This window comes from Uloborus diversus, chromosome 3, assembly GCF_026930045.1.
Source record: "Uloborus diversus isolate 005 chromosome 3, Udiv.v.3.1, whole genome shotgun sequence".
Lineage (NCBI taxonomy): Eukaryota > Metazoa > Arthropoda > Arachnida > Araneae > Uloboridae > Uloborus > Uloborus diversus.
In genome coordinates, this window is record NC_072733.1 from 88,273,968 (window position 1) to 88,288,225 (window position 14,258).

General features: G+C 30.7%; 1 protein-coding gene across 1 annotated transcript in view; it reads left to right on the top strand.

Annotated features, from left to right (window-relative positions):
• Positions 1-14,258, top strand: part of LOC129218194 (acetyl-CoA carboxylase-like) — a 282,701-nt gene that overhangs the window by 152,068 nt on the left and 116,375 nt on the right. Inside the window, exons 21-24 of the mRNA XM_054852411.1 lie at positions 4,318-4,437; positions 4,530-4,719; positions 8,854-8,978; positions 11,542-11,655. Of these exons, the coding sequence (XP_054708386.1) occupies positions 4,318-4,437; positions 4,530-4,719; positions 8,854-8,978; positions 11,542-11,655 (549 nt within the window). The remainder of the gene's footprint in view (positions 1-4,317; positions 4,438-4,529; positions 4,720-8,853; positions 8,979-11,541; positions 11,656-14,258) is intronic.

Sequence of the window (14,258 nt, forward strand, 5' to 3'; positions counted from 1 at the left end):
TGAGCCACCTTTACTTTGTGGTTATGGCTATTAAAGCACAATATTAAACTCTATAATGTTTCATATATCACTGTTTTCTGGACTAAAAGAAAAAATTAAGTCCATGACTGCAAAATCTTTTTTTTTTTCTAATTGAAGTTTTATCATTGACATGAATACTAAAAACTCTTTTGACAAAATGCATAGCATTTTATATTATTCATACTTTGTCAGTATGAATTCTTGATTTTATGTGAAGAAATACCAGAATGTTCACAGAACTACTATTTAAAACTTTTTTCCAGCTGGAACCTTAATTTAGAATTTACTGGATTTTTAACTTAGAAGAAGGGAGTGGTAAATGTGTGTCACTATTTGCTGAATTTCACATTAAAATAACTGAAATAGTAATTAAAATTTAAACTTGGTTTATAAATAGCCAGGTAGGCCTAATCTCGCCCCCTCCTCAACATCCCCATTTTGAAACAATAATAACATGACTTATAACTTCAGTCTTAATTTTTTCAACTTCATTAGCACTATTCAGCAGATTTGTGCATTATCTTCCTATTGTAGTTGAAGCTACACTAAAGCCATTTCTTTATTTTTTTAAAGTAATCAAAATAATAATTTGATAGTTGAGTGTTTCATCTGTTTCTTGGCTAATTCATTTCTTATCCCTCCCCCATACTCTCCCAAATATTTTCTTAATACATGTGAAGTTACCATGAGCCGCCACCTCTATAAACAACCTTTTTTGTAAGGCACCAATTTTCTCCCATATCTACAAAAATCTCAGCACCAAAACGTTAAGGAATTTTCGATAAAAGAAAGCCAATAGAGAGATAAGAAAAGAAACTTAAAACATTTTAGTCTTCAAACAGATTCTTTTCCTGAACCCCTACTAAGAGCCACTGAAATGTTTCAATAAGAAGGGCATAGTATTTTGCACCAGTAGGGCCGTTTCCATAGACACTTTCGACCCCGGAAAAAACCTGCTTTTCACCGCATTCCGGTTATTTGTGAGGTTTATGTGGAATCTTTCTACCCCTGTTAGCTTCTGGAGTGAAAGCGGTGTTTTTACCCAGACTGTGTTATGGGAAACAAGTTCGTCTACTAGCCGCTAAGGATGCTGGTAAAAACTGCTTTCTCTAGTACAATGGGAGAACCTCTTTTTACATGGAAACAGGAATTTTTCAATCGTTTTTTTGTGGAGCCAGAGCGGAGATTTACCGAGTCGAAAAGTGTGTTATAAACGCGGCTAGTGAGAGGCTGAGGTGACACTTGTATATCATGCAGCAGATCAAGTAGTGTGTCATTGTGGAAGGTAGATAAGGTCAGTTAGTTTTCCAGAAGGTTGTTCTCGAAATTTAGTTGTTACTTACAATGGGACAGGTGCTTTCTTAGTTCATTTTAGTGCTCAGAATCTATTTTTATCTCATTTGAACGTGAAAAAATAGATATTCTTATGTGGCAATCAGATCGCACTGATGAAAGGATATTAATAATTATTTTCTGCAGCAGAAATATGAACTAGGAACAAAATTTGCTTCAGGAAAAAAAAAGGAAATCTGAAGAAGAAAAATCTCTTCTCGCATTTTAAAGCAAATCAGTTCCTAAATAGAAAAACAATGTGAGAAGTATATTTTATAGAAGAACAATTTGAGTTTCTCTGTTTAAAGGAATTCTTATCGTAATATTCTTAATATACTGTAAGCGGAACATAAATTATTTTTTTTGGTGCTATTTTTGCTCAAAAATGTTCAAAAACGACTTCTAAGAGCTACCAACCTCCATCAACAACAACTTTTTTCAGGAACGAAGAGTGGTCGTGTTTCACTGGAATAGAAGGAGTACTGTAGGAGTTATATTCACTGTATATAAAAGATGTTCTTGTGCTACAAAAAATTGAAATTGGTAGTTGGCATTAGTAATGTTTTGTAAAAATAAATTCTGTATATTTAGTCGCTCATGATAATTACTAAATTTGCAACCTTCCTGATCTAAAAAAGTTGACTCATTCATTTAACCCATTCTTTGCCCCGTCCGATACAGGATCGGCCACGCAGTTTGTGTTAATACTGCCCCCGGCCGATTCAGGCTCGTCGCAAGAAAATGGTTCCTAACTGCCTTCGACGAACCTGTGTCGTTACGGCGTTTCTAGCAGTTTTTGCTTCGGCCGAATATGTGTCGGCGATCCTTCCAGGAGCAGAATCCTGTTATTGCGCTTCTCTGTTGGGTTCTGGTGCTTTTAGGGGAGCGGTAATCAAGCTCTTTTCCTTAGACGAAAGGGATGTAACTTATAGCATTTCACGAAACTTGTTGTAATTTATTTTATTTTACTAAGATATTAACCTTTCAAGTACTCCTTTATGGAACACGTATAATGCTTCAAATAATCAGGCATTATATTTTTATCTTTTCGTGGAAGCTTTGTTTCTTAGCATTCTGGCATTTGAACTCCTGATGAAAAGTGTGAAAATATTTCCTTACACATTTAACAATATTTCTATGCCTGAATAAAGCAAATGAACAGAAATATTTCTTCTTGTTATCAAAAATCCACCTTCTTACACAAGCATCCTTCACTAAATTGTTCATAATCCTCAAATTTTATAATTTATTTTACACAATATTTTTTTTAATTATCTTACACATCTTAATTTTGTACGAGTATGTTTTTTTTAAAAGTATAATGTGTTTACTACGCTTTTTATTTATTTGTATACTATTATTATTTTTTATTATTTATTTATTTTTAAATCGTGATATTTTCAAACTTAAATTTTAACTTTTTATATTCACTGCATCCTTTGAAGGATTTTTAGTGATACAGTTTTGAATATTTTTAATTTCACAAACAAAAATTATGACGACCGCATTGATTATACGTAATAGTTGACCATGCAAAACATAAAATATATACTACAATACAAATGAAATAATATCTTGAGTTCTTTTCGCTTTACTCATACGAAACGAAACATTCCTTTTATTCCTTTCTTTTTCAGATTTTATTTATTGTTTTAAAATAGCTCCAGTGTTTTAATTGCACCTTCTTTTATGAGATTTTAAAAATAGAAATAAAATATTTGGTTTCTTTTCAATAATCAAGTTGCCTTAATTAGTAAATAAGCCTATGAAACTAACTAAAATTTATCCAAATATGTTTTAAAAAAAGAAAAACAATCCGACTCGATTTCAAGCAAGATTTTTTTTTTTCTTCTGAAGACATGTTCTCAAATACAAGCAGTAAAGCTTGCTTTGAAGTTCCTTTCTGATTCAAACTGTTTTGTTGTAAGAAAATAATGTGGAAGGGTTGACCACAAGACACCAAGGGGGATACCTCCCTAGGGAATCCGCCCAGGCTGCCTCCGTTATTCCTCTCTCAGCTGGGGGCTTTTAGTTGCATGCACAAAAGTATCCATTAGGGAAATAGGGGATTAGCCGCAAGTTTTGATCTTTTGTAATCATTTATCTTTAAAATATTTCCCACGCTTGAGCAACTGATATCTGGACACTCAGAAGGGATTTAAAAGTCATTGCATTTACGATAAAAGAACCGAAAAGCAAAGAGATGTCTCTGTGTTTATTGGTCGTTTTGAAGGGTCACAATGTATCAAAAGGCACCGAAGAATACTTTTTATCCTCTTAGAAAATCATTCCCACAGTTAAAGCGCTTTTGTCCATTCAATTTTCTTGCTCACAGGTTGGATCGATCAGTCAATTGTTTGAAGAATGTTTTGTTGAGCCCTTTTGGAAGGTAGATCATCTTACATTTAACAGTTTTGATTTCTTAAGTGTATAAAAAGAAAAAAAATGATATACTGAGATAAAAGCAAAAAGAAAAATAAATCAATAAAATAATTAGTGTTATAAAAATAATTGCTTTTCTTCCTATCCTCTATTGTTTATTATTTTCCCATTATGTACTGTGTAAATTTAATGAATATTTCAGCATAGCAACCTTGTATTTTATTGCACTATTTAATTCAGTGCCAAAAAACTAATAAAGCGAAGCGATTTTCGAATGCAAGCTGAACAGCAAAAACAACATTAAAATCCCGAGAGCAAAATGGGGAGAAAAGCGCTATTACAACGTAGCAAAAAGCAACTCCGTTCATTATCTGCGGCATGCGCGTTAAGGGGGTTCGGGCTGATTATGGAATGGGTTAACTTGATGTATAATTTGTGATAGGTTCACAATCAGGATAATTTTAGAGATCTGTTTTTTTTTATAAATATTTTTTTATTGAAAACTATTTTATTGCTAAGATGGTACTACTGTGTTTTATAATCCATTTCCAATGCAAAATTGAATGTAATTATCTCTTAAAGGAGATTATTTCATCTATTTCTGGAAGAATTCCTCCCAATGTTGAAAAAAATATTAAGAAGCTCATGGCAATGTATTCCAGTAATATAACATCAGTTTTAGCTCAGTTTCCAAGTCAACAAGTAAGTTATATTAATGATGTGTGTAATCTTATACCTCATTTTCACTTATATGTTTCATCTATCATTTCAAATGAACTGTTTGTCTTTCTTAGATAGCTAGTGTTGTTGACTCCTATGCTGCAACCTTACAGAAACGATCGGATCGTGATGTTTTCTTTATGACAACGCAAGGGATTGTACAGTTGGTACAGCGTTATAGGAATGGAATACGTGGTAGAATGAAAGCAGTTGTACAAGAACTTTTAAAGCAGTATTTAACTGTTGAAATAGAATTCCAAAATGGTATTTTTTTTCCCTTTTGCTAAGTCATATTTTAATTTAATGTACAGTAGAACCTCTTAGTAAAGGATAATAAGGAGACCGGAAATTTTGTCCCTTAATTAGAGGTGTCCGTTCTTCAGAGGCATGTGAAGTGAGGCATGAAGTATATTAACTAAGCATAATTTTGTAATAAGTACAAACTATTAACATTTATGATAAAATACTGAAAATTATTTATCTATTCTAAATCAAATTCAAAATTATACAAATTTGAAAATTTATTCTTTTAATAATTAAAATTTAATCAAAAATTTGATAATGGTAAAATTTTGTATCATACATGAATTATTTTGAAGTGATTCCTTCATAGACTTGTTTGATTTCATTGAATTTAAAATTCAATACAATATAAATTGCAATTGGTGTTCACATTTCAAGTTTTTTACATGGAGCTATTTATGGTTCATTGACTATCTATTGGTAGTTATCCTACTTGAATAAATTGCTGAGAGGGAAAACTATCATGTAAGTTTCAGCAAGAAATTTACAATACATCATATTAGTTTAAGTTAATATCAAACTCCGCCCCCCCCCAGTTGAATTTTAGATTCTTAAATTCCAGCAAATTCAATATTTTGTATGCATTAAAACAGTTTTTTTTTTAAGTACGTCTGTAACTGTCCCTTAAGCAGAGTGTTCCTTATTCAGAGACAAATACATGAAAGTCCCAATTCCAAGGGACTGGGACCAGAAGAAATGTCCTTTAACAAAAGGTGTCCCATAATGAAGTACTTCTGTATTATCAAATGTGTTTAATAATCTTTGTAAGATTCAATCAAATGTAATTGTAAAACCAAAATAATTTTGTTAAGTCCCAGATAAACCTTACAATTCGTTTTTAGGTTTAAATTTTTGTGTCACTCAAAAAAAAAAAGGAATTGCATTTTCGCATTTTCTTCCTTCCTTTTTTTTTTCATACTATCAAAAAAAAAAAAAAAGCATTCTACCTGTTTATGAGAACTGAGGCTTTTATGACTGGTGTTAATAGTATTAAAGCCCTGGATCCGTCTCTTAAGTGGCGACACACTTTGATCCATGCACTGCGCGCCGCTTTCGACTGCGATTGGAGGCGGGCAGTCACGTGGGTTTAGTCCGCCATTTTGTGTCGTTGCCTGTGTGATTTCACTGTGAGGAATACTAGATATTTTCTATTTGCTATTCGTATTTTTCGTCAAACGCTATCTTTAGTGTGAAGATGTCTTGGTGTAATGCATTAAGATGTTCTAACAGTTCAAAATTACTATATCGAAATACATTGAAATATTATTTATGTATTTTAAATGTTTTCATCAATACTGCTGTGCAATTTCGGATACTTTTTGAAACTCTTGTTGAAATTGTAATATTTTTTACTTTTCGTGAAACTGTCTGATGGTTTGTTAATTTTCATGGGATAGTAAGGACATTCACTAAAATCATCATAAATAGTTCCTTCAAATATTGTAAAGCTCAACTATGTAACGGCACTTAATAAATTGCTAGCAGTAGTAAAATATTTGCCCTGTTTTTAAAACTGATTTTTCTGAGTTTAAGATAACAAAGCCGTCAAAATTTAAATATACTTATTATTTTATTTTTAATGTAAAGTTTCTATTGTTTAGTTAGTTTCAAAATGTCTCAATAACTGTGGCAAAATTATTTTAAGAACATGTCGTTTTGCTTTTAATTGTGTCATAGCCATGAGTTTCAGTGCGTTGCCAAGTTAATTATTTATCTATTTTGAGCATAAAAGTTAAGATATTAAAAGTATGAAATTATTCATTAAAAAAATTAAGCTTCTTTGAGATTATAGTAACATGTAACTCAAGCCAAGTTATATAATTACGTGAAAATTTTTTTTATTTTTTTTTTGCCCGGAAAAAATCTGTTTTCGTTTAATTTTTATTTTGATGTGAAAATCTTTTTAATAAAAAAAAATATATATGATTTATATCCTAGTATCTGTTAATTTATAAATTCATTATTACTATTTATAACAGTTCGTCACAGATGTAATCTGCACTCTTTTATTTGAATTCCTATTGGTATCAAATAATTCAATTATTATTATTTTTTCAATATTGATTTAAAACTGGTTACATTTTATTATCAGTTCGTTGAATTTTTAAGAACTAGTATCCTTAAAAACCAGGTTTTAATGAAAGGCATTTTTTAATGTAAAATCGTCATGAGAAACAAGAAAGTGTTGGTAAAATGTTAAAAAAAAAAAAAAAAAAAAAAAGAAAAAAAAAACATGGAAGAGTCCTGCTGAAAACAAAATCTTATTAGCTAAACCTTATTAGTTTTGCTATTTTTTAGAAGTGAATAATTTTCCATAAGAAAACTACACACATTAGTACTATAAATGATACTGCTTTGCATGAATAAGTTCAAACTGTTGCCCACAAATAATTTATGACATAATTAATTTAGCTCACTACTGTTCTACTCAGTTGTTGATTTAAGGGGCAGGGACAGGAGGCCCATGCCCCCCCCCCCCGCCAAAAGGATGAATTTATTTAACTATTTTATTCACTATTATTGATTTCTCCATAGCATTTTTTTTATATAGTTAATTAAATAGAACACAAAACACACATAGAGCATATTTTGAATAATAGCATTTTTGTTTGCTAAAGAAGTCATACTGGAGTCCTAGAGTGGCAGAATACATTTATACATTTAACTCGCTGGTTTTGAATTCAAAGGAACGTAATATCGCAATTCGTCCATTAATTTTTCTTTGATGGAATCAATAACTAACATTTTTCAAAAAATGTGCAGGCGTGCCTAAAAGAATTATTTTGATCCAGGAAGCTATTTGCGAAATAATAGCTTTTTCTTTTTCAGCTTATAAAAAATGCAAAATGAAAGAAATCATATCGTAGTTTCTTGACAAAACCATGATATTAATGGAGGCGGCATGTAATATGAATATGTTATTTCAACTGTATCATGGCTTTAAGAACAATCAGCAACTTCTTTGAAATTCACACAGAAATTGTCCTGAATTTTTCAGTAAAACTTACATGTTTAATAGCTATGATTTTCTTAATTAAATAATATTTTGTAGTTAAAATACTATAAAATAATATTAAAATCTCAAATGAGGTACGGGTACATTTTTTAATTTTTTTATTTTAACGTTGCCCTCGTGTTATAATCATTACGACATTGTTCCTAAAATTAAAACCGCTAATTGTGTAGCATTTCGGTAACATTATTATGGTTTAGTATTTAATTGGCTTGAAACGTTAAAGATGTTTTACGTTCACATTCAAAGTATATTGGTACATAATATGTATGTACTTATAAGTGGATCATTAGTTTAAGGGATCCTAAAAAAATTTAAAAAAAATACATTTTAAATAAAGTAATGAAAACTTTTTAATGAAACATCGTATGCGGCAGGGGGAAGGAGGAGGTGCTATTCAATTTCCCGGGTCCCCTCCGAGAGATTTTTCTGTATCCGCCCCTGGTTCTACTACGCCAACTTTCTAATAATAAAACGCATATTTAAAACACTTCAAGTAATTTGTAACTCAGAAAGTCTATATGGGGGAAAAAAAGAAATTACTCTTAAAAATGGTCGAAAATTTCTTCAAAACACCTTTTTACTAATATTTGGTTTAATAATAAAAAAAAATATTTTACTAAGGTAAAATTCAAAATTTTTGTATGCATATATCAGTTACATAAGTTACGATTAAAAATCTGTAAACATTCGTTGAAAAAAATATACTTTTCAATGAGCGAAACTCTGTATTTTTCTACTATTGAGATAGGGAGAAAGTTGCAGAACGACACAAAATGGCGGACCCTGGAGCGTGTCGCCACTTAAGAGACGGATCGAGGGCTTTAAATAGTATAACCCAGAAAGTAGTTATATCTTTGTATTTGTGTTTTGATTAACTGTTGGCAGGAGGATTTTATAGGGTATTTAATTGTGTGGTCTAGTATTGATGTTTTTATTTTGTAGTAGAATGTTATGTTATTACTATTTTTTTACAGAAATTGTTATTGAAATTCATTTAAATAACAATACACATACAAGAAAATTTTTAAACTTATTTTTGATTTTTATCCAGTGTAGCTTTCTCTAAATTTACTTTTTAGGCCACTATGACAAATGTGTTGCCTTATTGAGAGAAAAGCATAAAGATGAAATGGCTGTTGTGGTTGCAAAAATTTTTTCTCATTTGCAAGTTCACAAGAAGAACCAACTGATAATAAAGCTCATAGTAAGTTGTTAAAATTCAAATTTTTTAATGCTAAAAAAAATGTATCATTATGGTTTCAAAAATTTATTCTTTGCTAATAACAGGTTTCGTAATGTTCATGGAAAACCTGGAAAGTCATGGGAAAAAAAATAAGCAAATTTTTTTTTCAGATCTGGAAAAGTCATGGAAAATTGAAATTTTTATTCAAAGTCATGGAAATTTATTTGAGGTCATGGAAAAATGTCTTGGGCAAAGAGAAAGTAACAGTAGCAAAAAGATTTTAGAAATCTTGAGTGATGTTACAGTATTGCACATAAAAGCTATTAAAACTGGAAAATTAAACAATCCCCAAAACATCTCTGAATTTTGAAACCTCATTGCAACTACTTCTGTAGCCGCTTGTCTTTTTTTGCAATGTGATTTTAGTACTTGGACATCAATCAGTATGAATTTATTATTATTTTCAGCTTTCTACATTTTATATTCTGTAGAAGTGAACTTGCACGTTCTTGATTTTGCCCACTCAAAAAAGGCAATCTGATGGCATTTAAGTTTGTTTCCATCATTCATAATAACTTGAAAACTAAATTAATCAGAGTTTATCTTATTTTGTTGAAAGTTTTAGAAAATGAAGATGTTTTAGTCAGGCGATATAGAACACACAAATGGGTCATTCTTCAAAAAGTGTAACTTTTCTGTCACACGTCTTTTACAGTAAATAGATTAAAGAACAATTCATTTAACATTTTTTTTTTAATTTCATCAAAAATATATCTATTTAAACCAGCCAACAATTTTTCAATAATAATTTTTATTTTAGTATATTTTTTGGTTCACAATGTGTGAATTCTCACCTCCATGGCATGTCACATGTTACTTAACAACTTGTTTAATTAAAAGTATGTGCTAATTTATTTATTATTCTTTTCACAAGTGTCTCAAATACTAATTGTTCAAGTATATTTAATTTTTTAATATTGTGTTTTTTTTCGTTTTAGTAGGACAAGGATTCATGTCATACAATAAATTCTCACCTCCGTTACCTAAACACAAAATGCCATTCCTCATTAACACGTCGCAGTAATGACATCAAATTTTCTTTTCCATGATACAAGGGAGCTCCCTTGTTTATTTTCAGCCATAGTTGAAGTTGTGAGATTTTTGTCGAAAAACAAGAAGATAGATTTTGCTTAACTTATAAAAACTTATTGTGGTTATTCTGACTTCTCACCTCCAAGAACATGAATTTCAGGAATGTAAATTAATGTAAAAAAAAAGTGAACATGTTTTCTCATGTGCTTAACATGTGCAGATTGTAGCAAAAAAAAAAAAAAAAAAATCCCTGAAAAATGTATCTATTAGGCCTATATTAATGGAAAATTCCTCACGTCCGTGACAGACCTTATCAATGTCATTATTTCTGAGGTGAAAATAAATGATGGAGGGGAAATACATCAATAATAGGCATTCTCCCAAAATTATAAATTGCCTGTATATCCTCAATTTAAGCTGATTGTTTGCACAATTTACAAAATTACTACTTTGATATTAAATTGTGCTCAATATTTAAATATTAAAAGTATTTTTTTTTTAAATTTCCGTAAACAAGGCATTTTTTATTATTTTTTTTATTTATGAGTAAAATAATTGGAACTTGGATTTGCCATTGTTTATGGTTACTTCTAGTAGGTAACATGTTCATGTAAGAATGAGAAAAAAGAAAACAAATGGTTTCAAAATTGAAAAATATTTGCGTTCGAGAGTTATAATTTCTGGAGAAGGACCCAAATAGAGAAATTCTAACACTCTAAAACAGTAGTGACCAGCATACGGCTCGCAAAACTAATTCATGTGACCAACTGCTACTTTCAATGTCAGGAATCAACCACCATTTTCTGGAATTTCTGAACCTAGTAATTTATATGCATTTGAAAATGTGCAAAGAAGTAAACTGAATGTTTTTTTTTCTTTGTATATATCTGGTGTAGAAACATGACTTTACTAAAGAATGTGGCTTTACTGTAAAGAATCAAAATATTTTCGATTTATGTGGATGATTAAATGCACTGTTGACACTAAACGGAAACTTTTGAAGCAAATTTATTGAGACTTAATAATGACTTATTCAACCTCTTTCGCATTCATTATCATTCTGCCTATATATATATTCCATTCACTGTATATTTACTTTATTTAAATTTATTAGATGAAGTCAAATAAAAGAGTATCATCGAGAGATCGTTGACATGCAATATACCAGACAACACGGTTGTCATATCCAGAAATATTGCATGCATGTTTTGGTATATTGCATGTCCTGTCTTAGGGGCAGTAACTTGCTGTTAAGAATATTTTAGTTTTTTATGTGTACACTGATTTTTTTTCAATCACAAGTAAATGCTTCAATGAGGTAGGGCCATTCACGAAGAAGTTTTGCTAATGTTCATTTCCGAAAATTGGAAAGTTTGATATTAATTAGTACTATTCTATGCATGTAACAAAGTCATGAAAATTTTTATGAAGTCATAGAATTTTTTCATCGAAATAGAGTATAAACCCTGTAATAATGTTTGTATTTTTATAGGATCATTTGTGTGGACATGAGCCTGGTTTGACTGATGAATTGGCTTCAATTTTAAATGACTTGACAATTTTAAATAAGTCTGAAAATTCAAAAGTTGCTTTACGTGCTCGACAGGTAAGAGCCTTGCCTTTGCTGGTGATTGAATAGTTAGTCTTTCGTTCATTTAGTTACTTTTCTGTTATCTTGTCATTTCATTTCATGTATGTTTTGTTCAGAATTACTCTTTTTTCTGTTTCTTTACCTTACTTTTTATAAGTCATGTGTAATACTTTGTGATGCAAAACAATAGCTTTTATCTCTTACTGAAAATAGCAATAATAAAGTATGTAGCAAAATAAGTTGGGGGTGTTATGCTAAATTTTTTATTTATCAGCTCAGCATACACTATATGACCAAAAGTATTGGGACAGTTTCAAAAATTCACATTTTTACAGATTTCTCAAGAAATAAAAGACAAATTGGTCTGTAATTTTTTTTTACACAAAAGGTATACTCCAGCCGCCATTTTCCAACAAAAATTAAATCTACTATTCATTTAAGGGACAAGCAACAAGTTGAGAAAACAAAAAAAGTTTTTTATCATTTTTCATTGTAAATATCTGGTAATAAGCTGTAAATTTCAGAAATAAGTTAAAAACCTATCTAGATTTTATTTTTATATTTTTGTGAAAGTATCTCTTATACCCATGGAGATATAAGCATTTCTTTCAAAAATGCAAATTTTTTTTGGAAGTTTTAGGCTCATATCACGCAGAGTTTCCCATCAAACGTTACTAAACTTTCAGAATATTTGACAGCATATTAGAGAAACATAATAGTAAAATTTGAAATTAAAGTATTGAAAATTTAATGAAATATGAACGTTTAAAGCAATTAATTTTCACTGCTCATGCACAAAAGATAGCAATTTATAACTTTCATAATCCACACCCCAACTAGATTCTCCAACTCATTAAAAAAACAATAAACTTTTATAATCGAAAGCCCAGATACATCCTACATCCTGTAAAAAAGTTCCACTTTGATATCTTTAAAATCTTAAAAGTTATCAGCGATCAAATGAGCCAAATTTTAATAATTCTAGGCTAGACGATGAATCGTGAGGGATCGTTCGCAAATAATCCGTTCTTATCATGAATCACTCTGCAACGATAGCAAGAAAGTGTTGCCAGTTTGCGAATGACCCCTTACTATTCGTCACTTATCCAAGAATTATAGAAATTCGGCTCATTAAATGGCAGATCACTTTTTTAATTTTATAGATATTGAGGTTGAATTTTTTTATGAGATGTAGGATGAACTTTGGATTATAAATGTTATAAATTGCTATCTTTTGCGCATGCGCAGTGAAAAATTAATTGCTTTAAATGTTCACATTTCATTGAATTTTCAATATTTTAACTTCAAATTTTATTATTGTGTTTTTCTGGTATGCTGTCAAATATTCTGAAAGTTTAATAATGTTTGACAAAAACTCTGCATGATATGAGCTGAAAACCTTTTTAAAAAAATTTGCATTTTTGAATAAAATGCTTGTATCTCCGTAGGTATAAGAGATACTTTTGCGAAAATATAAAAATACATTTTTGATAGATTTTCAACTTGTTTCTGAAATTTATTGCTTATTCCCAGCTATTTACTATGAAAAATGATCAAAAACCTTTTTTTGTTTCCTCAATTTTTTGCTGGTCCCCTAAATGAATAGCAGACTTAATTGTTGTTGGAAAAGGACAGCTAGAGTATACATTTTATGTGAAAAAAATTGCAAAGCAATAGGTCTTTTATTTCTCGAGAAATCAGTAAAAATGTGAATTTTTGAAAGTGTCCCAATATTTTTGGTCCTATAGTGTATCTACGTTCCATAAGTAGTGTTTGTTAGGTTCGGTTTCATTGTAAACTGCAGTAATAAAACATGCAATGATTTCAAATTATTGATTTTTTATATGCTAATGTCACGATTAAAAAAAGTTGAATCTTCTACCCAACATTTATAACTCCTGGGTGTCTGTCCCTGTGGAACCAGGACTCTCTGGTCGGCCGGAGAAACTTAAAATCACAAAAAGGTTTTCTCCAGGGAGTAGCTGATATTTCTTCTAAACTAGATTTAAAATATGAGACTGAACAATTTCCTCCCTCCATAAACCCCATTTCTGAAAAAGGTTTCTCCATTCGTCTTAATTTGATCAAGAATGTGTTCAAATCGGAGACAAATGATGTAGTGTTAAGAGCTCTTGCTCTCGAAACAATAGAATCCTGTTACCCCAGAGGGAAATGGTTGAGAATATATACTGACGGCTCTAAAGTGAATTGGATGTGTTAATACTGGTGCTGGTGTTTACTGTGAACTTTTTTCCTTTTACACCCCCATTGGCAACCATAGATCAGCTTTCGATGGCGAGATTGCTGCCATTTGCCAGGCCCTGTCACAGCTCCAGCCACACTTACTCTTTTTCAAAAGCAGTTGTATTAACGGACTCAAAGGCTGCACTCCAAGCTATCGATACACCTAGCCACTCCCGAACTTTAACCACTGATAATTGTTTGAAGCTCCTTAACCGACTTGCCGAAAATAATAAGACAGTTGTTCTTCAGTGGATTCCGGCCCACTGTGGAATCCAAGGTAATAAGATGGCTGATTTTTTGGCCAAAAAGGGAGCATCGGTTCTTCAGAGAACCAATCCTAAGCTTCCATTTAGTAACATCAAAAGCTTAATAAA